Genomic DNA, 23,278 nt, shown 5'->3' on the forward strand with positions numbered 1-23,278 from the left:
TTTTAGTGACATTGTTTCAAACCAAACCTCAATTGTCAAGTTTGAAATGTAAGATGTTACATACAATAGAAATTAATTTGAGTGAAAAAATACAGGTCAAAATTGATCCTGAATGCGAAACCTGCAATGTGGAACCAATATTAGAAAACAGTCTCTTTTCCCAACAATAATATCTTAAGTAGGCTACAATGATGCCGATGTACACTCAGGCACTTGTATTAAGTACACTTGTACACTCTAATGCATTTCGATACAGCAGCTCTGTCATGAGTTCTACTTTTACAATTTTATAATTTCTCAGTTTTAAAGTTGAAACTGTCAGAAAGCTGATAATTCTTTTCTATTTATTATTGGGGTCATAGTGAGTGATGGAGTCGAACTGGAGTGCAATATAAGAAGAGGTGGTTCTAATATTTTAATATATATATTAATATTCTAAAATAAATGAGGTGGCAGAGCTGCTGTACTAGATTGCATTAGATTGTAAAGGTGTACATAATAAAGTGGCAAGTGAGTGTATGTCTGCAGTTGTCAGGAGGTCGGAGTCTTTCTTTCTCCACGATTTGATCTCCTTCCCTGGTGTCAGTTTACGGATGCGATTTCCCTGGGGTTGATTCCAGCCCTGCACCGCTTGATCTCCACTGGTGAATAATAAAATAAAGGAGCAATTATTTGTTTATTTTCTGTATTTGATTCGTTATAGCCATATTCTTTTAGGTTCTTTTCGTTTTCTTTTGTATAGGCAATGTAAGTGATCCGGGTTATGTCCTACACCAGGGCATGAAGTAGTCAAAAGCAGCTAAATTTATTTCCAGTAAACTTTAAGGTAAAAACTGAATGTCACTTAGTAAATAAATGCCAGTTGTGGAGAAAATGTGGGCTAACAAGTTTAAAGTGTGGTTGTTGCAGGTGAGCGGAAAGGAAAATAATACTAGGGGAAGTGCTTGCAGTTGTTACCACCACCTGCTACAGGTAAAAGAAAAAAGGTGATAGGCGCTGCGCACGTTCACTCCTCCCTATAATCTGAGAGCAATAGTGTCAAGTTTACGTCAAACAAAAGAGCGCTTCCGGTTTGAGATTTCAATATAAACCACACAAGTCGAGAAACGATGGGTATGTAGTGTAGCCTAAGCTTTTATGAGTATGTTGCTTACCTCTGGCTGTAACATAAGGAATCAAACGTTGTAGCAGGATATAGTTCATGCCCCGCTGGTACCATGTGTTGGACACCGTCAAATGTAACTTTTTTTCGCGCAATGTTGTCGCTGTCACTTGACTTTTTATACTTTGTTGCCCTTGTTTGAGATGCCTTTTCACCAACTTTTCAATCATCTATAAGGCACTTTGAATGGCTGTAACCTGTACAAATGATGCTATAGAAATATAGTTTGGTTGTCTGATTAATTTACAAGGACTCCACGCACTGAAGTATACTCCATGACTTCTTTTTCACGCCTGTGAGATTGTCGGGATTTTACTTTGAAGGCGTGGTTGTGTTCCGCTCTGTTACCGTCTTCCCGAAGCTGTGCTGAAGCCAAGCTGGAGTGAGATTTCGCTGTTGTTTCACTTGTTGGTGCTGCTTCCAGGCGGAGCAGAGGTCGGAGCAGAAGCTGGACGCATTGTGTGATAACGATCAGCTGGAAATGTCTTAAAAGTTCCAGATGATCTAGAGCGCTCAGTGTGGATTACCGGGCCATTGTGGGGTTTTTCGCGGGATGAAAGCAGCCTCCAGGGACCGCGCACAGTGGGGATACCCAAGTCACTGGTAGAGCGCACCCGCTGGGAGCAGTGGTTGGTGGCAGACGGACGGGCTCACGGTGGGGTCTGTCCCCTTCTCATTAAAAAGTGGGCGACCTGACCGATGAATAACTCGGGGACAGGTTTCGCCCGACAGCCAAGATGATCTCGGCATTTTTCCCCGTGAAGAAACTGCGGCGCAGGGGCAAATATCTTCTGTTCGGGGCGATTCTGCTGGTCGGAGCTGTGGCTGTCTACCACGAGATGCTCGCTGCAAAGTCGTGGAGCGGTGATGGTAGTAAGTTTGCGGTTTGCAAGTCCGGAACGCAGTTACAACAGATTTTACTCAATAAAAAGTTTGTCCCGTAAACCTTTTTGCAAATGTGATGCAATTTCAACCTTAACTGAGTTTTAGAGTGGGCAGGGTTCACGTAAGAAGGTAAAAGAATACGCTTGCATAAGGATGAGGCTAAAGCTACAGCAACACCATGCATCTAACTTGCACCACAACACGTATGAGACCACAATGACAGAAATGCTACCAGAAGAGAACTTCCTTAAGATGTTCTCTGATGAGTCTGCTGTTTTGTCTTTCAATTTATCTTTTCAATTTATTTCCATTATTCGTTTTTGAAGCTATTCTTCTGAAATGCTGGCGAATACAATTAATTCTATTCAAAAGCTGTTATTAATACTTTCTCCATTTCATTTATAAATACTCATTTAAAAATTTACCCCGGGGACAGAATATTAGCAGCAATTTAAATGCTGTTTAAATAAGTCAAAGACCATTTTTAATAATATGGAGAATAGTTTAAACTATCTACAACGGAGTGCAACTACAGGAATGTTGCTGTTTTTTAGGTTACTGTGTTCACACTTGCTTCAACTTTTATTACTAAAGCTGGATGCATTTGCACATGAAACATCACTCTATAGCAGGTGAAACAACATGCCTATTTAAAGAGATGAAGCTGTGTGTGTGTCTGCGTATGGTTGTGTGTGTGGAGAGAGACATGAGAGGGGGGATGGGGAGGTCAGGAGGGTATATTTTGACTTTACACCTACAAGAAAATTTTGTCTCACAATGGCTTACCAAACTTCCTGTTCTTTAACTTGTTTACACCTCAGCTTACCATCTGTTGAATTGCACTCCTGTTTAAGTATCACATCAGGGTGTCACACGGTCATGTGGATTGAGATCAAACAGTAGGAAGAGTCTAGTTTGTGTCTAGCCAAAGGATAGAGAGAGAGAGAGAGACAGAGAGAGAGAGAGAGAGAGACAGAGACATGAAGAGCAAAACTTGTCATGTAAACCCATGCCTGAGACCTAAAATACATAACAGGGCAAACCTATGCCCACGTTCCTGGGCTGTAGCTCTCACCTCATAGCAGAATTTTTCTCAAGATCGCCTTCAAACAGGGCTGAATTTCTAAATATGTTATATAAGTATAGCAGCTGGGCAAAAAACATGCTTCAGTTTCAACTCTTGGCTTTTCAAGTGGGAGAGCTAGTGTGATTTCATTTTTTGTGTTTAATTGTGCCTAATTAATATGTACCCACAACCTTTTTGAATCGGTGTTATTTGATATCCATAACAAGCTGTTCTGCAGAAGATGTTGGACCAGTTTTGAAATGCCTGATTTTCATTTGCAGTTCCCAGATCATTTCAGTTTTTCTGGATACTTGAGAAACATAAAAAATTTCAGTCACACAAAATAATGTGAGTCTAGATAAACAAAAACACAATGTAGCAAATTTTCTTTTCTTTTTTTTGCAAAGCTTTCTGGCAGTGGAGTATAAAATAGATTGTGATAAGGGCTCTAACTACATGCTGTGTCATCTTTTATGTATATGGATATGCATCTCTATAAATTAAAATGAAGTTATTGGTACAGCAAACAGGGTGTAGTTTTCGCTTATTTGGTTGGCTCATTAACAGCTAGAGACAAATATTGCATGAATTGATGTCACGGTGTTTATTGTTTAAGGTAGTTTGTAATGCACATCCATATTTGTATTCTGTTTAATACGTGTGCCCTTTTTCTCTGTATCCCAGGGATGTAATTTAGGACTAAAAAGCTATGCACAAATTAGTCCTGATTATAATTCTTCATGGGCTTTTTGCTGATATGGATGCAGTTTTAAAATACTGTTAAACTCAAAACCCCACACATATTGGCTATATATACATATAACAAAGTAAGGCAGCGCTTGGCTATAGAGTATAACCACATGTTTATACATTAGCCTTTATTAAATGCTGTATAACATTAGATAATTAAATTAGGTTTAAGGTTTTAACACCCGGTCAACAGATGTTTCAGGTATTATGTACGTCACTTTGCAGAAAGCATCACTCTGTGTGTCATCACTTCACTGTCACCACAGGCATAACTATTCACCTACTTACTCTGCCAACCTAATACTAACATCAAGTGTACACGATTCTTATAGGAAAACAAAAGAAGATAGATAATGAAGGGAAATACATAAGTCCATATTATCTTACAGCTGGGTTCATAAGTTTGCATCTCTTCATTTTGAAATGACAAAAACAATAAATATAATTTATTCATCAATGTAATAGTTAATGCATAATTTGCTAGTACAAATGTTCCTTCATCAAAAATGAATTAAAAGCATCTACCTACATGCAATTGTAGGTACCTTTTGTAACATTGTAACATACCTACAGTGTAATGGGATGCAAACTTAAACCTAACAAAATAATAATGCACATTCAGCTAGTATAAATGTGCTTTTACCATGAGAAGTAATAAAAATGGTAAAGTACTGTTTCAAAAAAAGTTATAACAAAAGTTAAATTGGTGAAAAGGTTTGCATCCCCCATAATAAATGAATTTAAAAAACAAACATTTTTGATGAAGGAACATTTGCACTTGCTTATTCTGCACTAAATACTATGCTGATGAACAATAGCTTTTGTTTTGTGATTTTGCCATTTCAAATTTGCAAATGCAAAGTTTTGCACAAAACTGTGCAACAATGCAAAAGGGCCTCTCAGGGTGTCTAACATTAGGAAATAGAGTACACTCTTTATACAAAAACTCTTCCTCCTTTCCACGAGGGCAGGTACTTTTTCATCACCTATTAACTACAGAGAGAGTGCAGACTGTCAAGCAGGTTGCCATAGTAGCACTCAAAGCCATGGCTCTAAAGGTTCAGGTCTTTAAGGGATTGCCTGTTTTTCCCACTTCTAGCTCACATGGGCACTTAAGAGGAAAGATAACATATGAAGTGCTACAGCTAATAAATGTGCCACTGGAGAAATGACTGCCTTTGTGGATCTGTGATTGTTCTGATACTTTATATGGAGCACTTTGTTAGATATGAGTCTGTATAGTTGTACTTGAGAAATGTTGAGAACATTTCCCTAGGCTGCTGATTTTAGCTTCTGTTAGTTATCACGGTTTGTTGGTTGTTTGGCTATGTAAACTACACATTTGACTGTGTACGAATAAAACTGCAACAGATGAATTGTAAGACTGCAGGAGTGCAGATGGAGATAAAAATAAATCCAACATCCCTGGGCTTGCTTTTCTTAACCAGCACTCTAGAATTACTTGCCAAAATTGGCCCTCATGTCTCAAGGGTATGTGTCTCCACCCTGGTGATAATGACAGACTCAGAGTGCTCAAGCACTGCACATCCAATTTACTCCCCAACACCACAAACTCATAAAAAAACAACAGCACTTTACATTAAAAGATGGAAGGTTTGAGGGAATAATATTTCCGCATCTGCAAACATTTTATCCAGTGCAGGAGTGCCATACCAGTTCATTGAACAAGATAACTGACATTCATTGGTCATCAGCTTTGAATTGTGAGAAGAAGTGGGTGGGGCTCTGTTGGGACACTGGGCTTCATTGTTCATGCAACATAAGCCCACAAGAAATGGATGGAAATGCATCCTGCAAAAGACTGGAAATCTAGCAAAACCTATAGTACTATATGTGACCTACTATTAGCCGGCAAGCAAGTTAGATTTATGACACTGTGTCTCAAAGCGGTGTAAAGTAGGTAATCTGGTAATCTAGCCTGGTAAGTGTTTTTGTGGTTGTGGCAGAATCCTGTCAGCAGCAATCCCAGAGATTCCGCCTAACTCTTAGAGTTTGTCGTTCTGCACGTGTGTCTCATACACAAGGGGGAGTCTGTGAGTTCACAGATTATTTAATGCCTTAACTGTCAGAAGGAGATTTGATGTTGGATTAGAATACATTTAGTTTGGAGTGTAAGGTGTTTTAAAGCCTTTGACCAACCTGTTCCAGCTCCCAGGTAGATCGTTAGAAGACACCACATGTTTCACTCTTGCTACGTAGTTGCATATCACGTCAGCCATGTGCTGCTCTGATTATTTTTATTCATCACCTTAGGTATGAATCCTGACGCGGACAGCAGCAGCTGGAAGAGAGACACCTTTCACGAAAAGGTAAGGGGCATGGAAAAACGAGTGGTAATAGAAAATATGGTGATGCAAGGGTGTGTATTTGTGTAGGGAGGGGTGGTGGAAGCCAAACTAAAATTGGTGACTTTAATGTTTGATTTTCAGGTGAGCAGAAACCATAACCCAGACTGTGTGGTGGATTCAGCTGCTTGGAGCTCCAGCTATACTCCACAAACCTGGAAACCAGAGGTGTGTGTGTCCGCAGTGCTCACATTCTCATGTACTGACCTATTTTGCACCCTGAAAAACCTGCCTAGGCCTGCCCCATCCCCTCCCACCCCAGCCGGTTTACCTCTGTGTAAAGCATGTTTTCTGAGTCCACGTCAGCAGCTTCTATTACTCTATGTTAGGCTATAGTCGGGTGCATATACATTTGTGACATAATTTTCATCCTTGCGACTCATTCTGTTCTTTGGACTTGTGGAAATTACAGCCATCTTTATTTATAGACGCACATTTTAGATGATTCAAAAATATTTAGACAGACTAATTTAATCATACATTAAAATGCCAGTTTCAGTGCTTGTTTGGAAATTAAATAGACATCATCAGATGCTTGTTATCTTCATAGTAATGTTCTGTCACACCTTTACTGCTGCTGTTTTTGCCCGTTTTTAGGGTGTTTTTTTCTTTGCAAATGAAAATAATGCTCAATTGGATTCAGGAGAGGTGATTGACTGCCATTGCAAAACTGTTTTGCCTTAAAAAAAGACACAGGTTTGCTTCAAATTGTTATTTATCTGCACTTTGAAATGTGTTTTAAAGCATTTGTCAGAATATGAACGGGTAATGTAACCCTACACATTTTGAAATTCATTCATGCCTTTGTCAGCAGTGAGATTAAAAAATAAGGCGAGACTTGAGTGGAACTACCAGGAACAATGGGATAAACTGCCCCAGTCTAAGTGTGCAGAACATGCCTACTTTCATGATTTGTCAGTTTTTTTTCCTTTTTTCTTAAAGTAGCAAAACCTTTTGAAAGATGTTTCAACTTGTTTTTTTATTACCACTACCGGGGGCAGAGCCATAGTAAGGGAAACAGGGGTGACACAGACCCTACTAAAAGAATGTTGACTCCATGGTGACAGTCCACATTTTGCATTAGTTATAATTATTTTAATAGTCTCTGTAGGGATGGATGTTGCTATTGCTTTATGACAATTTTCTGTTTTAAAAGGTGGTTATTTTTTGTTAGTATTTCTTATCACAAGAAAACAATCAAATGTGTCCCTGTTTTTTGAGTGTGTGCCAGACTGAAAGGAAAGCGGAATAAAATGTAGTTGAATTAAAATAAAATTAATCTTGACAGCAAAAGAGCTTCTCAGAATTAGGTGGCCTTTGATCACAGAGATGGAAACACAGGGGAAAGGGTTGTCAAATGATTACTAGCAATGCAGAGACCATGAAGTCCTTTCACTCACTACCATACCTATTTTGTGACCCTCAGCACTTGGATGAGGCTAACATTTAACCACCTGTGCTGATGACAGCAGAATGTTTACTTTGACTGCTAATGAAATTTGACATGCTGGACTTGTAAAACTGAGGCTCAGGCTCTGACCCACAGAATTCTGTCCCAGTTCTACAGTCTGCGCTCACAGATCAGATAACATGGCCCCTCTAGCAGATGTCACAGACGTGTATGTTTACAGGTCATCTGGGTTTCAGCTGAAACCTGACTGCATGTGTGCATGTTTGTTCTAGTGATTTGTCCTGACTCTCAGTGAACCAATTGTAAGTGAGTAGGGAAGGAGAACTTTGACTATGGTTTCTATTGTCATGTAATTCTTGTGATACACTTCTTATTTGTGTATAAACCTACAGGATCGTTGCTAAAGGATCATCTTGCCTGAATGACAGATATACAACAGATTCACTGACTAAGCTCTAGAGATCCATACTCTTGAAAATAGTTTGGCTTGTATTTCCTGAGATTTGTGGAAGATTTGTGTCTATTCTCTACCTTTAGCCCTAATTCAATGTTGGTAAAAAGCTCTTTAAGAAGAAAGCACTGTAATATTAATTTAAAAAAATTTAAAACACTGCTATATCAGTATCCAGACAGGTGGTGACAGTAGCATGGCATTTTACTCTGTTAAAAACCAGTAACTTCTTCTAAAGTAAAGATGTTTGATTTGCTTGCTCCCTGGTATTGTCCTCTGCTTTTTCTGTGGCAGAGCCAGAACTCCTATTCTGTTGTTGTCTGCTTGCTATAATTGGTGGCTGGTTTGGTTGTTAGTTGTTCATACATGGTCAGTAGCAGGATACCTACACATTTTGTTTTAATAAAGCATGAGGTAAATGCAGCAGCAATCTGAGCCGCCTGGTGGGGATGCATCTTTTGGCATTAAATGAGCATTGTAGAATATACCCAGTTTAATGTAGAGATAGTCATAGAGATGGAAATCTCAAAACCTCAGCAAAAATAAAACAAAAGGTAAACACAGAGTTAGATAACATCTGACATAAAGGAGAAAAGTTATTGTTTTGTAATTTGGGTGAAGCAACACTTTTCAGTAAGAAAAGAAAACCTAGCAAGATTGGGTTTTTACATAGGAAGAGAGAGGGACTACAGACACTGGTTCACAGTAAACCAGAAGTAATATCTTTGTATATTTTCAAGTTGTGTGTTATTATTGATTTAAACTTATTAAGGAAATTAGTAATTTTCCAATTTGGAATGGCTGCAACACAGGCACTAGTTTGTTTAAATCATCATCATCATCATCATCATCATCATCATCATCAGTCTCACCCTTCTCTTCCTGCAGTATAAGGGAAAGGCCAATCTGCACGTCTTTGAGGACTGGTGTGGCAGCTCCACAGATGACTTGCGTAGGAACCAGCACTACCCGCTGTATCCTCATGTGAGTGAGATCCTTTATTTTATCTTCTCTCAGTTTTCCTTAATTAAGTTTTACTTTTCATTGCTTTTCATTATTTACAATTAATGAATAATTTCACTTTAAACCATTCTAGCAGTGATAGAGCTGCTACACAGTAAATTTAGCAGAGTCCATTCAACACTTGAGGAGTTGTAATTGTAACACGGAGTCAGTGAACATATGGTCCCACTCCACAGAGAGTGTTAATGCAGTGTTAAATCTTCTGTGTGTATTTTTAAACTATGCAATATCAGTATTAATCCAAATTAACTAATTAATTGTATTTACTGTAAATGGGTATTATACTTACTCCCAATCCAGTGGTGTTGTTTTTTTTATTTACTACAAAATTTAGAATTTTCCACTTTATTCCATTTAATAAATGTTGCAGTTTATTCAAAACAGTATCAACAACATTGTATTCATGTCTTATAAAAAAATATTTTTACTGTACAGTTTAAAATAATAAAAATAAGTTGACTTGAGACTTCTAAAAATCTGATGTATCAGTGATGTTTGTCTTTTTTTCATGTCTATGGTTTAGCCTCTACTGTAATGCATCTCTTTATCAGTCTACACAAAAAAAGCATGGTTATAATAAATGATTACTATTAGTAACTATGCTGTTCTCGCATAGCTCATTGTCATCAAATTTGATGGTGGAAGACCAACACGAATACTTCATTAACGATAATATATACTAAGGTGCTTAAAAAATGTATTTTATTGATCTCCTCATCAGTCTATTAATTTTGTTTCTCATAGCACATTGTGGGTGTGGGCGTGCAAAGAGCTAAGCCTCCCTCAACATATATCTACTGTATCTCACCCAGTATCTTGTTTAACATAATAATGTTACTTCATATATGATAACCATGGCAAGAAAAATTGCTAGCTTAGCACCAAAATAAAAGTGCAAAAAAAGCGCTACTTTTGAAAATCCCCTTTTTATGGGACCAACCAAATATAAACAGAATATTTGCGCTATTAAGACAAAACTAATTAGTTTCCACTACTATAGCATTACAACTTCTACTGGTGATTTCAGCTCTAGGTTTTCTCACCAACACTGGGGGTGATCTTAGTCTTAGTCGGAATAACTCTGAAAGACTCAATAACTTGGATATTATCACTGGATATCACTGAATAAAACAACAGGGTGTTTTTTGTTTTGGGCACAGAAGAGATTAGAAGACAAACTGACATAAGTGTTTACATACACACAGTTTTCTTTCACTCAGAGGTGGATTCTACATCCACATGCTAAATCCTCATGCCCCTGGAGTCAAGATTGTTTGACTTTGAGTAAACAACTGATTCTGTGTTTTTCTCCTCTTCTTTCAGTCCAGGACTACAGTGCAGAAGCTTGCCATCTCTCCTCAGTGGACTAACTACGGGCTAAGGATATTTGGTTACTTGCATCCATACATTGACGGTATAAAATGTCCTGTTACATCTAGGTCCTGTTCTTAGCACACTGAATACATGCATGTCATTTATCCCCATTTACCTCTCCCTCTCTCTGTCTCTGTATGTCCTAATTTCTCTGTCTCTCAGGAGAATATGTGTTTTCTTTGAGTTCTGATGACAACTCTGAACTGTGGCTCAGCGCAGATGACTCGCCACTCAATTTGCAGTTACTGGCATGGGTTGGAAAGGTATATCTCATCGTTTTAGGTTGTGCAGTGTCATTTTTTTCAAACTTTTCCATTCTGTCATATTTATTTTCACATCTTTTTCCTTTTGCTAAGACTGGCAGAGAGTGGACAGCCCCAGGCGAGTTTGAGAAATATGCCAGTCAGACTTCCAGACCAGTTTGGTAAGTTTGTCGTTGGATCCACAACAAATTGTGCAGTCGAGCGTACAGCACTGGCTGTATTTACACGAGTGTGGTGTTTAATTTGATATCTTCATTATGAGGAAATTTTGGCTGCTCCTGGGGCTAGGCATTCATTTGTGATTGTTAAAGGTAATGTGAAGGACTAGGGATTGTGTCAATGTCCTCACAACTATATAAATACAAATGCTTGTCAGATCAGCGTACAGCATACATACACATTCCTTGAGTTGATTTGGGTTTTCACGTCAAGACGCCCAACGCCCATTTTTATCTGGGCACTAGGGTTGGGCTGGGGGGGCCGCACCTGATGGGGTGGGATTGGAACCTGCGGCTGTCTACATCCCAACCGAATGCGCTAACATTAAATCACCAGGCCCCCTTTATAACATGTCTGGTATTTACTGGTAAAATATTAGACTACTGTTTCAGACTATTAACTTGCATTTCCTGCCAGTATGCAGGACTTTTTGTCACAGAGTTTGGGTGTGGTTTACTGTCACTGGACTTAACTTCACAATCTAGACCAGTTTCTAGACCAGTTTGGTGAGCAAGACAAATTGTAACTATCAGCAATTTACAGCAGTACTGACTTTATGTACTTGCATATGTTGGCCCTGTTTAAACAAAATTTTAAATTTGTGTGTATTGCACAAATTTATTGCAATATTTAGAGCCATTGGCATAAAAGTATGATAGTGTAAACGCATCAGCAAACTAAATAAAAATCTGTATGGATAACATTCTGCAAATATAACTCAAACTAATTCATAATGAGCAGTGCTGATTAAACATTGCCTATTGTCTGCATGTTGCCTCTAGTTTAAATGTATAAACTATCTTTAAGAAAACAAGCAAAAAAATATGCAGAGTAAAAAGTCCATACATTTTGTAAATAGCATAAATTAAACAAGGAAACATTGAATTTCTTGTAATCGGCCTCAAGAGGTCCTGGTGAACAGATAGCGTTACACAGATTTTTATCAAACTGTGGGAGTTTCTGCAGTTGAGCAGTGAACCCAACCAAAACCTACACATATATCATTTCTAAAGCTACATAATTGTATGTCTTTGGAGAAACAGTTCATGTTGTGCCTGATAAGACTATAATGTAGTACTAAATATGAACCTTTACTGTGTGGTAGGCTGTCTGCTCAGAGGAAGTACTTTTTTGAAGTTGTCCACAAGCAGAATGACAAAGGGACTGACCATGTGGAGGTGGCAGTAAGTAGCTTTTCTCAGCACAGAGTCACAGAATAGTTCTTGTCTTATTTCATTTATTCTAGCTCTGTGCTCATATTTGTGTACAATGTGACTAATAAAGTGGAAGAGACATGCAGTTCTTTGTTTTCACACAGTGGAAGCTTCTGGACCAAGGCTTCAGGTTCATGCTTATTGAATCTAAGCACATCTCCCTCTATGTTAGTAAGTACACAAAAGCCCACACGTTATTCCTGCTATCTAAAAAGACAATACTCAGTGAATCTTTATTAGCCTAGAGCTCAGAGTAAATCTACACCACAGTCTATCATAATCCAGCACTGCCTTTATTATTCTGCAAGCATACTCAAAACTGCACATCAAGTCAGTGGTTTCGTGGCACAATAAACAGTGATTCTTATTATAATACCCCTTGGCCTGGTTCCACAGATGAGTCTGCCTTGTTAATGAGTGATGTAGCCCACATACCACAAACTGCTGCAAGCCACCAACACACACCCACAAAACAACACAGTGTCGAAGCAGATTTGCTGAGGGAAGAACCACGAGACACTATTTATCAAGGTGAGAGACAAGTCTTGCTCTATATTTTTCCGGCATGCAAAAGAGATACATCAAACCTCCATTTTCTACCGTCCCGGATGCAAGTATTGTGCAAATTATTTCCTCCTACCAAATGCACAATGTAATCTTCCCCCAAATCTCTGTGTTGTGCTTGTTTGCAGTGCCTTTGATAAACACAAAGTTCCTACGTGGTGTTCTGCCCGACTGCTCATACCAGCCCAGCTACACAATCAAAGACTTTCCCCTGCTTCGCTATCAAGGACTGCAGTTTGTATGTGTTTATGTAGTTTGTTGACTTACCTTAAATTTCTACTGTTTGCACTTCAACTCACATTATTCTTTAAAGCTCACTCTTCTCAAAAGAAGGACCCCTGTCCTTGCAAAAAAAGTAACAGAATGGCACTAAGGAAACAAGTTTTTATGTTTATGTTTTCCCAGAGTGTTATGGGAAGCATTTCCACCTTTCAAACTCCTCTCCTGTTGGGTTCCTGTCATGTTGCATATTGGTCTCTATTAGAGGAATCTGAATTTCAACTGCATATTGTAGCCTTCTTATTGCCTCCTGAATTCAAAGGAAATGAAAGCGTACTGCACCCACTACAAAAAAGTAATCATTAGCATGGGTTCTGATTTCCGTCTCTTGATTTACAACCTGTGTTGCTAAAGTCTAAATATTTGTCTCTTCTGGTTTTGGATCGGCCACCCAATGGTGACTGCCTAACCAAGGAATAGTCCTTTTATATACACATGCCCATAAAATAACATTATATCATATTTACACTTGAGTTTTATTCCACCTGTTTACAGTACTTAAGCTAAGCCAATCTTACCAGCTGCTGGCTGTACCTTCATACAGTTGCAAGCAAAAACAATGTCACTGTTGGCACTTTCCTATTTTCTGCATTCATTTGTTACGAAATGTGATCTGATCTCCACTAAAGTCACAAATACCAAGTTAATAATAAAAAAAAATAAAGTTTTTCATTTCTCTGTGGAGTATATGAAGGTGGAAAAAAGTCAGTGTTTTATAAACTGGTTGAACCAACATTGGCAGGAATAACCTCAAGTAAGTGCTTCCTGTAGCTGCGGATTAGACCTGCACAATATTTCAGAAAGAATATCGGACCATTCTTCCTTACAAAACTGCTTCAACTCAGCTATATTCTCAGGACTTCTGATGTGAACGGATCTCTTGAGGTTATTACAGAGTATCTCAATTGGCTAGAGGTTTGGGCTCTGACTGGGTTGCTCCGAAAGTTATATTCTGTGTCTCCAAAGCAGTAGTAAACTTATTTCATTGTTTAGGGTCATCTTCGTGCTTCCTGACCCAGCTTCTTCGGACCAGCAGTTAGCAGACAGTCACATTGACATAAACTTGGGAATTTATTTTCTCCTCCACAATTGCAAGTGGCCCATAGGCAGCAAAGAAGCACCTAATCATAATCAATCATACTTCACTGTTGGGAATATGTTTTTATGTTGGTACATGGTTCTCTTTTCACACTCAAAGTAGTGCTCTGTGTTTTTCCCAAACAAAATTTTGGGAAAAGATACTTTTTTACCTAATTTAGGATTAGGTAAAAAAGTTCTTCTAGAAAGAATGGGCATTAAGAATAATGGCGTTCTTCTATAAAGAATGAGCACTGTGGGCATCCTTATCAAATCATCTCCATTTATAGGCAATATGTCTAACTGTGGACTGATGAATATCCAAAGTCTTTAGTCTATAATCCTTTCCAGCTACATGCAAACAACAAGTCTAGACCCTAGGCCTTCTGAAGTCTCTTTTTTTCGTGAGGCATGGGTCACATCAGCTGATGCTGCCTCTGAATGGCACACTGACACTGTTTAATTATTTTTATAAGTCAAGGTTATTCTAATCCACACCTCAATTCTTGTTTCAACACCTGACTCTAATTGATTTTTCATGTTCAGAAGCCCAGTGTTGCCATGAATTCTTTCACCATCATTTGTGACTTAAGTCAATACAGACAATATTTTATGACCAATACATGAAGAAAACCAAAACATTTGCAAACAGTGCTGTTAATTTTTCTTGTGAGTTTATTTATCAAAGATTCGAGGCTAGAGTGGCATCCAGCTTATCATCTGATTTTTACCAAATAATTGCAAGCCTCAGGATATTTACATAGTATATGTTATATATGCAGAAAACACATGCACTGTTCCTATCTCACCAAAACAAATCAAATATAAATCAAATATTTGGGACAAATATAAGATCTCTTATCTTAACGTTTCAAATATTTGTTTAATCACAGCAGATAATACTTATTTAACCCAACCTTATAATTTATCACTTTGCAGCACCAAAAATAAACTCTAATTGCTCTAACAGGATGTTCTTTCATGTCATCTTCCCAGGTCCACATGTCCTATGTCTACCCCAATGACTACACGCGACTCACACACATGGAGTCAGAAAACAGCTGCTTCTACCCCGAGAGCCCTTACTACATAAAGATGTGAGACCTCTGGAGATAAACATGACAAATAACCTGTAGATCCACTATATAAGTAGTAAGACTTACTCAATACTTAATGAGAATACACAGTCATTAGGAAAAACACAGTTTTCCAGGTACTCCTAACTAAGATTAAAGCATTCTAACGTAATTAAGCCTCACCTCATTGATATGAATGTTGTGGATAAGATAAACTGAGTAACAGAAACACCTCTCTATATAATTCAGGGTTCTGTACCCTTTAATCTACTGTGACTCTTATATACAACAGTGGATGAAAGTGTTTATTTTTCATCTTGCCTTGAATTTTGTCCTTTTTTCTCCAGGTTTGGTTTCTCTAGATACATGAGGCTAGACCGTCCTGGTTTGCAGGGGAAAGGAAACATTCCCAGAGGTACTTTTTTTTTTTTTTTTAAATTGTTTTTCTTAAAAAACAAAATAAGTTACATGGAATGTCACCATCCTTTTTGTCTCTGCTTCTGGTAAATGTCAGAATTTGGTATCCATGGGAGGAAATCAGTCCTAGATGAAGGGAATGAGTTTGACAACGAAGCCTATGAAAGAGAAAAGGAAGCCAGGCTGGACCACATAGATAATGCCCTATTTCCAGACAATGGAGATGATTATGATGATTATGTTCAGAGACGCAGGCGCAAACTCTTCTCCTTAGTCAAGCAGGAAACTAACAGCACACTAAACTCTTCTGACACAAGACTGCGCATAGACAAGCTGAAGGAGCAACAGTGGAAAGAAAGTGACCCACAGTATGACCCAGAGCCAAAGAACCTAGCTGAGCCTCTGGAGTCAGTGCAGAGGGTCACTGTCAAACTGGTGGAAACCTCAGAACATCAAACACACCAGACAAAGTTTACACGAGATGGCACATTTATCAAAGCAGAGCCGATAAAACCAAAACGAAAAAGGTCATCAAGGAAACGAAAGGTAAAATTGGTAGTGACAACTTTGAGACAACTACAGACAAGTCCACAATCCATACCAGAGGTCAGAGAGCAGCTAAAACAAAAGGAACAACCAGTAGGTCTGTCAGAGCTGCTCACCTCTAAACCACATCAGAACCAAAGGTCTCGTAAAACAAACCCTAAGCACATTGTCCAGAAATTCAACGACTCAAACCTTCAACCCTTCGAAACAGGAACCTCTCCGTCTGAAAAACCCAGAGTACCAAACCCAGGGAAAAGGAGGTTTGTAACCAGGCAAATGGAGATCCAGCCACAACATACCACTCCCCATAGAGAAACCTACCCCAGATTAAAGGAAAGGGACACAGACACAGAAAAACGCCTCAGGGATAAGGAGATAGAGATTAATATGCCTTTACATGATGATTTAGAAAATAGCATCAACAGAGCTAAGACGATTGATAGAGGCAAGATAAACAGTAGGTGGTCGGATACACGAGGGGAGGAACACGATTCTTACAACAGAGCTGACAACAGGAGAGATACCAGGGAGGGTGAACAAGATGATCTGTGGGAGCCAGAGGAAGACTTTGAAGGTGTCATCGATGAGGATCTTACACCCGCACCTGTATTTGACACTGAGGTCAATTGGAGCCAGTCATTCCAGGTTAACCACCTGGACCTTCAGTCTCTGCGGTCAGATTGGATTGATCTGAACTGCAACGTCTCTGGCAATCTGCTGCTCCACCCCAAGGATGCTCTGCCCATCGTTAAGGCTTTTATGGACCAACTCAATGAAAAGCACCATGAGTAAGTTTTTTTGTGTATACTTCTGCCTGTGCATCACTTCAGTGATGAGAAGCGTTTATGTCAGATGTCATGTTCTTTCTGTAAGCCACCTGATTGGTAAAAACATAACTTTTGTACTAGATATACCTTATGTACTTCTTTAATTCTTTATCATATTGTGATATAGAGTACACATTGGAACCCCTTGTCAATTGTGTATATAACAGAATTTCTCATGAATGCAAAATTGTTTACTAAAAATATTATATTTTTACTAAAGCACCATAATAGCAAATAAATTAAGAACAGATTTCATAATGAACTTGCACTGACTTCTCACTGTGTGTTTTTTTTTTGTTTGTTTTTTTTTTCCATGTCCACGCAGACATTTCACATTGGTGCGTGTGGTTAACGTCGTAAAGCGTGTGGATGGGATCCAGGGCAGCCGCTACTTTCTGGAGCTGGAATTGAAAGATGTGAACGGCAAGCTGCTGCGTCTGTCACAATACATCTATGCTTTGATTCGCCACAGCAGGCAACGCAGCAGAGAATTTAGATTCCAACGGTCGAAACCTGAGCTGGTACTGTGTAACCCAGTGGGCTTTCGTTGGAATCCTTTTGCCACGGTCCACTTCATAGTACCAGGTACTGTGCAGTCATATTTACCCATGCGCATTCCCTTCACCGAGTCATTTGCACTTGGCATGCTTTTTTTTGTGCAGTAGTTTCTGTTTTGGCTTCTACTGCTAGAAAAAACATTTGTCAACAAGGTACTCAGTTGTAAAGGTTGAGACACATGACTTTCCCGTAACTCATGACTAAAACTTGACCTAAATACCATTAGCCTCAGTATGTCAACATTAGATTTGGAGATGTCTGGGCTCCTGTGTAAAGTTTAATATTCAAACTGAGGTGCCCTAGCTACATAATCCTATGCCAATATTTGTTACTTAAATAAGTAAGGAGAAAGAACCCCTGCTCTTCTCTGCTTTGTACACAAGAAAGGCCTTACTTATTGTACTGTTGTATAATTATCAGAGTATACAGAGCGGTTAAAAGGGTTTAACTATTCCTTAAATATTGACATCCCCTGTCTGGACCCTGATTTAATGCTGAGAAAACCCAAGCAGTCAGTTTTTACATTTGTCTTCATCGGATGTAATACTTGCTGTAAATCAGTTGTCATTGTACATTACAGTAAATGTAATGTTGATTATGTAACTATAACTCAAACACGTGTTTTCTGATGGTGATTTTGCAGATGCATGTCAAAAGTCAAAACACGCTTGACAATAAACACAGAGACATACACATAAAATATTTTAAAACCACTGATCTCATTATAGTTTTTTTTTATTTGTGTATATGTGTCCGTCAGTGAAAAACCAGGCTAGGTGGGTGCTGCAGCTGATTGCTGACATGGAACAACTATTCAGAGTAACTGGAGACGCCAACTTCAATCTCATCATCACTGACTACAACAGTACTGATGTGGATGTGAGGAAGGCTCTACAAAAATCTTCACTTCCCAGGTGTGGGTTTGTGTGTTCTGCTTCATTTTCACACCAGACACAGACTTTTAAAGCTCAATGCACATGTGTGGGTGTGTTTGTGTGTGTGTGTGTGTGTGTGTCTGTTTGTCTGTGTCTGTTTGCATGTGCGCACAATAAAATGATGCCTATGGAATTTATCAGGTACGAGTATGTGAAGCTAGGTGGAAACTTTGAGCGATCTGCTGGTCTTCAAGCAGGTATCAACCTTATAAATGTGAGTATTGCAACACACTCGGCAAAAAAAAATAAATATGAACTCATATAAATAAGGAGCATGAATTAATCTGTTTTTTTTATCTTCCCCTCTTTCATCCTTTATCAGGATGACCACAGCATAGTATTTCTTTGTGATCTCCACATCCATTTTCCTCCGTCCATCATTGATACCATCAGAAAACACTGTGTGGAAGGATACATGGCCTTTGCGCCTATTGTCATGAGGCTTAACTGTGGGGCTACGCCATTAGATGCCAGAGGTACACAGATACAACAAGTTATTTTTTGTGTGCCCAGAATAGCTCAGGGTAGGAAATTGACAAACTCTGGTTTGCATATACCACATTAGCTGCCATTTCAAACCTTTTTTGTATTCTTTGTGCATGTATTTGTAAATTTGTTGAGTTACCACTTTTCTCTATCAGGGCTCTCCTTTTTTCTTTCTTACTGAACCTTTTGAAAAGTCTAGTCTAGTGATGAATCTTAGATGGGCAAATGTGTGGCTCCAGAAATGGACAGGAAAGTATACAACAAGGTCTAAGTTCATGTCCTCATTTATTATTTTATAGACATGTTGGATTGATTTATGGCCCATTGCCACACACATATAGTCAAACAATCTCTACTGGCTACACCTGTTTTGATAAATCAAGCACTCAGCAATGGCAGATTTAAAACCAGGGCCAAGTGTAAATAAATGTAATATCATTCATATTCCTCAGGGACCCCTGCCCTGATTATTTCTCTTCACTACCCACAGTGTATTACACACATCAGGTGTGTTCAGTCGGTCAGAAGCTGAAAGATATCATCTTAGATGAGGGCGGGGTAAGGAAAGACAACTTCTGATTGACTGAACACACCTGATCCCAGTAATAAGCAGTGGGTAGGGTACTAGTTATGTAGGTATAGTTGGAAAATAAGCAGGGCAGGGGGTCCCTGAGCAGCAAGATTAGGAGCCACTGAGATAGATGAGGGAAAAAGAGGTCACAACATAAGAGGGGAAAAGAGCTTTAAGTAAATGTAACCTCTAAAATTAAACATTTGCATGATGTTTAAGAGAACTGCAGAAAAAAGCAACATTAGATTTGATAAAAAATGTGACTTTTGTCTGTGGTTTCAGGTTACTGGGAGGTGAATGGCTTTGGCCTGCTGGGAATTTATAAGTCAGATCTGGATGCAGTGGGAGGCATGAACACCAAGGAATTCACAGACCGCTGGGGAGGAGAAGACTGGGAGCTGCTCGACAGGTGTGTTCCTCAGTGTCACAAAATGGTTGTTGAGTGGTGTGTTGCATTCAGGTTTAGATTCTGGCCATGTTTTCTTTCCTTTAAACTTTGGTAGAGAAATCATGCTTAAGAATGTTAATTTTCTTGGGAGGAAAAAAGCTGTGCCAGCATCTAAATGTAATCAATATTTCTGTTGTCAGGTTATTAGCTACACCGGTTCAAAATAATGCAGTTCACAATTACAGTGGTGCAATAAATAATCCCTTTAATGTAATAATGTCCAACTGTCTATACTCTTAAAACAGTTTTTCGGAAGGTTTTTATTCAGCTGTTTCTTTCTGTAACATATACAACTAGCTTGTGGTGCAGTTTAACTGCATTGCATCGTACAAAGAAGTGTTTTGGTTTTTTGTTATAGAAAAACCTATCAGTTCAATGCAACATGATTTAAAAAATACATTTTGAAAAGTGGTTTGACTCATTTTTGGACACCACTGATGATACTATGTAGGGAATAGCCACCATGTTATGGTTACTGATAATGATAATGATCTCTCCTCTTGCATGCCCTGAATGTGACAAGTTAATGCATGTTTCTCAGAGAGTAATCTGAGAAAGTATGGGAACAGTTTGTAATCACACGTGAATCTGCAGTAAAAGGTAAAATAGCTAATTCCTTTTTTGAGTCCGAGCGGGCCTATTTTATTTCACTTAATATTGCTATTTAAAAGGGTTGGGAACTATTCCCTGAAGGCTGACAAACACATCATTAAATTAAACGAACCCATCTCTGTTAATTTCTCAAGGATCCTCAAGGCAGGACTGGAAGTGGAGAGGATCTACTTGAGGAACTTCTTCCACTACTATCACTCTAAACGTGGCATGTGGAACCGGCAAATGTCCCCCAGCCGTGGGTGACCTTGTCTCTTGCTACTGCATCGTGACATTGCCATGGTTACAACCACGGCGACCAGAGCACTTTAAGGCCGTAGTTGATTCCTGCTACATAATCGTAATACCTGCTGACCAACAGAGAAACTGACACAGGATGTTGACATAGAATTGTCATTGGATGTTGACTTTGTAAAACAGCAACTTACAAGTAGCAGCAGTGAAGGTCGTTGCTAAGAAGATACTACTGATACGCTCAGAGTTTATTTCACTGGATGTACTGTTAACTTCTTAGAGGGTATTGACCATTTATAAATGAAGATACTGCTGTGCATGATGTCGTGCACCACTGAAACCATGATGTTCTGCACTAATGGCCACAAGGAACTGACCTGATTTTAAAATTAAATGCTAATTAAATGTCAGTGCACACTCCAAGGATGTATACACACAAGTGTCCTATTTCTTGCTCAATCTTTAACTGCAGAAGAAAAAGATTTGTTTTATTGGTGACTAAGTGGAATATTTGTATTTGACAGCACATTGTGGCTATGATAAACACAGCCTTATTTGTTTTATGTTTTAAATTAAGGAACTCTTTGTATTTATTATATTAGCATTGCATGATTTGTGTTTAGGAACAGTGACATTTCAGAAACGTGTACCTCAGTCTGCCTGTTGAGTGTCCTCCACTTTTTAGTTCTTATCTATATTGAATGTGCCTTCTGCTGTAATTCAGGTTCATTGTGCAGAGACAAATCCGGAAGTGCCTTAAATTAAAAAAACACTGAAGTGAGAGAGCGAATTAATTCAAAAAAGACAAATTTAGACATGTGTTTGTTTTGTGTTGCCCAATGTATCAGATAGTATAGTCACATGGAACCCTAATCAACTATCTGTAAAGTGAACCAGAGCATTATTGTACAAAATTATTTCTACCAATTCCAGGTTTTGACATGATGAAAATGACAAAATGTTAGTTACAACATGAAGGGGTCATTTAAGTCAAGCTGTAGTTTTACTAGAATGTGTTCATGCAGCCAGATAATATTCATTTAATTGGTTTGCCTGCTAAATCTGCAGGCAAAACAATTTGCCTGCAAATTGCCTGCTTGTTTTGTTGTGAATTTCTGTTAAATATTATTTTCGCTGGTGACAGCAAAATACATAGGAAATGTAGTAGGGGGAAGTTGTTCACATTCCAGTTTAATGTGCCTTTCTTTGTCATTTCAAATGGATCTTGAACTGTTTTGTCTTTTACACAATTGTGACATTGCTGATTTTTATTTTTTTTTACTTTTTCTGTCAAGATTGTGTAAAATTTTCTCCATTTTCTTGTACCAAATCGAGATTTTGAACTTTGGTTTTTGGTTTGGTCAGAATGTTTGATGGTTTCAATTTTCTTCTGTCACTTTTCCTCTATCTCTTATAGGGTACTGTGTTTTTGGTAGATATACCTCATTCCTCTCATTATGCTGTGAGCTAACCTCTGCCTTATTGTATGGCCAGGAGTTTCTTCTCAGGGACAGAATATTTCTGTTATACACTGCCTTGACAAGAAGAATAAATGTCTCTACAAATGGTTCTGTTATCTTACTTTCTGTTAAATTCTGTCTACATTTTGCATGGGAGCTGTTAAAATACTGGACTGACACAAGTCAAAACTAACAAATGTAGATAAGAAGTTATCATACTTTTTAAAACAAGTGTTTCACGTGTGTCATGCTTTTGAAAAGTTCTTCTGTCACCAGTTGAGTTCATGTTTATCATTTTAGTAATTCATCTTTAATTGACTACTTTAGTCTGATTGGGATAAATGTTACCTACGGCCTTTTGGATAAACTCAAAATGAAATGTGGAGTTAAAAATAAAGGCTTTTCATTAATACAGTTTGCATCTCACAACATAAACATTTTAATAGCATGCTCTCTATGTGTAATAGCTAAAACCTAATATGATGCATTTGTTTGGTGCAAAATGTTGTGAGAATAGTCTAACTAACGGGCATATCACTGTAGAAATGGCAATTCACAAAAGGTTCACAAATTTTCCTGATGAAAAATACTGTACTGCCTCCTGGCCTCATTACGAAGAAATGTCTCCCTCTACTGCAAAAATACTAGTGGTGTCTAAATATAGTAATTTTGCCAGTGTCACACTGACAAGCAAAATACTTCTACATCAAATCTCTTTGTTGACTTCACACCTTTTGCACCTCCAAACCTGACTTAATCTTGAAAAACATTTTACAACACCATGTGACTTTATTTAAAGAAAGTGTTATACTCATGGAAGGTAAATAGGTAGATAAAACATAATCTTTGCATCTTATGACGATCCCACTTATTTGCTTTGCAGACACTTTTTTTAGGGAAAGTTTTAGGTAATGTAGTGTTTTCTGTAACTCCACCTAAACTGTTAAATAGCAAATCTGTGTATGGTACAGTGAAGAGCTTATAGTGATGTTTATATGCTTTAA

General features: G+C 38.3%; 1 protein-coding gene across 1 annotated transcript; it reads left to right on the forward strand.

Annotated features, from left to right (window-relative positions):
- Positions 1-1,449: 1,449 nt before the first annotated feature.
- On the forward strand, positions 1,450-22,629 carry b4galnt3b (beta-1,4-N-acetyl-galactosaminyl transferase 3b). The gene is made up of 20 exons (XM_067502305.1): positions 1,450-2,035; positions 6,138-6,193; positions 6,314-6,397; positions 8,980-9,075; positions 10,438-10,528; positions 10,651-10,751; positions 10,845-10,912; positions 12,076-12,154; positions 12,289-12,355; positions 12,581-12,715; positions 12,877-12,986; positions 15,101-15,201; positions 15,528-15,595; positions 15,695-16,931; positions 17,296-17,555; positions 18,289-18,442; positions 18,605-18,677; positions 18,786-18,939; positions 19,803-19,929; positions 20,715-22,629. The coding sequence occupies exons 1-20, from the start codon at positions 1,900-1,902 to the stop codon at positions 20,824-20,826; spliced, it is 3,309 nt and encodes a 1,102-aa protein (XP_067358406.1). The 5' UTR covers positions 1,450-1,899; the 3' UTR covers positions 20,827-22,629.
- The last annotated feature ends 649 nt before the right edge of the window (positions 22,630-23,278 follow it).

The sequence above is a fragment of the Channa argus genome, chromosome 4, assembly GCF_033026475.1.
Source record: "Channa argus isolate prfri chromosome 4, Channa argus male v1.0, whole genome shotgun sequence".
Classification (NCBI taxonomy): domain Eukaryota; kingdom Metazoa; phylum Chordata; class Actinopteri; order Anabantiformes; family Channidae; genus Channa; species Channa argus.

Coding starts and splice junctions, on each gene's coding strand:
- b4galnt3b (XM_067502305.1), top strand. CDS start 1,900: ATGATCTCGGCATTTTTCCCCGTGAAGAAACTGCGGCGCAGGGGCAAA. Junction 12,716..12,876: donor ACGAGACACTATTTATCAAG/GTGAGAGACAAG, acceptor GCTTGTTTGCAG/TGCCTTTGATAAACACAAAG. Junction 19,930..20,714: donor GACTGGGAGCTGCTCGACAG/GTGTGTTCCTCA, acceptor TAATTTCTCAAG/GATCCTCAAGGCAGGACTGG.